We start from the raw sequence: 2,500 nt of genomic DNA, 5'->3' as shown, positions 1-2,500 counted from the left end.
CTAGTCTGATGGAAGTGTACTTAAAAATTGTGGGGACGTCACTGATGCCCCAGTAATGGGAATGGAAAAAACTGATGAGGGTAACACTGATGACTTAAAATTTTTTGCCCCAAGTCGAAGGAATGTATCTCACCTCCCCCGGGGCTGCTCCAAATTTTTAAGTTTTGCTAACTCACAGCCAAGTACATCAAGTGTACCAAAATCGTTTTTAATGTTTCAAGAAAGGGCTGGCTGGCCCGAGAATGTGCAGTGTGCTTGCTCACCAGATGCTGAATGTGTGCTTTCAAATTTTTGGGGACATCAGATGCCCCCGTAATGGGAAAGGGGAAATACTGATGAGGGTAACATGATACTGAATTTTGTTTCCCCTGAAGTCGAAGGAAGTATGCATCCTCGTATGCCCCAAAATTTTTGAAGTGTGCAACTCACGCCAAAAAGTACCTCAAGTTGTCCCCCAAAACCCTCGTTTCATGTGTAAAAAGGGTCTGTACGGCCTGAAAAGTGCAGGTGCTTGCTCACCAATGCGAGTTTTCTTAAATTTGGAACAGTCCCTGTGCCCCAGTAACGGGAAGGGAATACTGATGAGGGTAAACTGATGCTGAACTTTGTTGCCTGAAGTCGAAGGAAGTATGTCACCCTCGGACTGCCCCAAATTTTGTAATTGTGCAACTCACAGCCAAGTACCCAAAAGTTGTCCCCCAACCCGTTTTCAATGCTGCTAAAAGGTCTGTGACGGGGTTTAATGTGCAGTGCACGTTCAATTGATGCTGAATGTGTTTTACAATTTGTGGGGACAGACTGATGCCCATAACGGAAGGGGAAAATATGTGAGGGTAAATGATGACTGAACTTTTTTGCCCTGAAGTCAAAGGGAAATTTATGCAACCTCGTGACCCCCAAATTTTAAGTTTGTCCCTAACTACGCCAATTCCCTTTAAGTTGCCCACCAAACCTCTTTTTCAATGTGCTAAGAAGGTCTGGAGGCCTGAGAAATGTGCAGTGTGTTGCTACCAGATGCTGAAGGGTTTTCTTAAAATTTGTGGAGACAGTCACTGATGCCCCAGTAACTGGAAGGGGAAGTACTGATGAGGGTAAACTGATGACTGCAACTTTGCCTTTGCCCTGAAGTCGAAGGAATGTATGCTCATCCTCGTGACTGCTCCAAATTTGTAAGTTGTGCTAACTCACAGCCAAGTACCTCAAGTTGTCCACCAAACCTCGTTTTCAATGCTGCTAAGAAGGTCTGTGACTGGCCTGAGAATTTTGCAGGTGAACGTCTACATCTGATGCTGAATGTGTCCTTAAAATTTGTGGAGACATCACTGATGCCCCAGTAAACTGGAAGTGGAAATACTGATGGAGTAACACTGATGACTGCAACTTTGTTTGCCCTGAAGTCGAAGGAATGTATGCTCATCCTCGTGACTGCTCCAAATTTTGTAAGTTGTGCTAACTCACAGCCCAGTACCGGAAGCTGTCCACCAAACCTCGTTTTCAATGCTGCTAAGAAAGTCTGTGACTGGCCTGAGAATGTGCAGTGCACATCTGCATCTGATGCTGAATGTGTTCTTACAATTGTGGAGACAGTCACTGATGCCCCAGTAACTGGAAGTGGAAGTACTGATGAGGGTAACATGAGACTGCAACTTTTTTTGCCCTGAAGTCGAAGGAATGTATGCTCATCCTCGTGACTGCTCCAAATTTGTAATTTTGTGCTAACTCACACCCAAAGTACATCAAGTTGTCCCCCAAAAAACCTCGTTTTCAATGCTGCTAAGAAGGTCTGTGACTGGTCTGAAAATGTGCAGTGCACGTCTACATCTGATGCTGAATGTGTTCTTACAATTGTGGAGACAGTCACTGATGCCCCAGTAACTGGAAGTGGAAGTACTGATGAGGGTAACACTGATGACTGTAACTTTGTTTGCCCTGAAGTCGAAGGAATGTATGCTCATCCTCGTGACTGCTCCAAATTTGTAAGTTGTGCTAACTCACAGCCAAGTACATCAAGTTGTCCACCAAACCTCGTTTTCAATGCTGCTAAAAAGGGTTGGTGACTGGTCTGAAAATGTGCAGTGCAGTCTACATGTGATGCTGCATGTGTTTTAAAATTGTGGAGACAGTCACTGATGCCCCAGTGACCGGAAGTGAAGGTAAGCCCGCACCGACAACAGCCGCACCGACAACAGCCGCACCGACAACAGCCGCACCGACAACAGCGCACCGACAACACCCGCACCGACAACACCCGCACCGACAACACCCGCACCGACAACACCCGCACCGACAACACCCGCACCGACAACACCCGCACCGACAACACCCGCAACTGAATGTAACTTCATCTGTCCAGAAAATGGATTTTATCCTCATCCACGCAAATGCTCGCAGTATGTTTCTTGTGCCAACTCAGTGGCTTATGTTAAGCAATGCCCAACTGGTCTTCATTACAATCCGGTAAGCAAGAACTGCGACTGGCCTCAGGATGAAGGTTGCACTG

At 46.3% G+C, this 2,500-nt stretch overlaps 1 protein-coding gene across 1 annotated transcript in view; it reads left to right on the top strand.

Moving 5' to 3' along the window:
* Positions 1 to 2,250: 2,250 nt before the first annotated feature.
* The window catches only part of LOC119595595 (probable chitinase 10), a gene marked incomplete at its 5' end in the record, with an annotated part of 4,787 nt that continues 4,537 nt past the window's right edge, over positions 2,251 to 2,500 (top strand). The window contains 1 exon segment of the mRNA XM_037944705.1: positions 2,251 to 2,500. This exon segment is cut by the window's right edge and continues 137 nt beyond it. Coding sequence (XP_037800633.1) covers positions 2,251 to 2,500 — 250 coding nt within the window.

Source organism: Penaeus monodon, chromosome 36 (genome assembly GCF_015228065.2).
Source record: "Penaeus monodon isolate SGIC_2016 chromosome 36, NSTDA_Pmon_1, whole genome shotgun sequence".
NCBI lineage: Eukaryota > Metazoa > Arthropoda > Malacostraca > Decapoda > Penaeidae > Penaeus > Penaeus monodon.
This window is presented reverse-complemented; position numbering and strand designations above follow the sequence as displayed.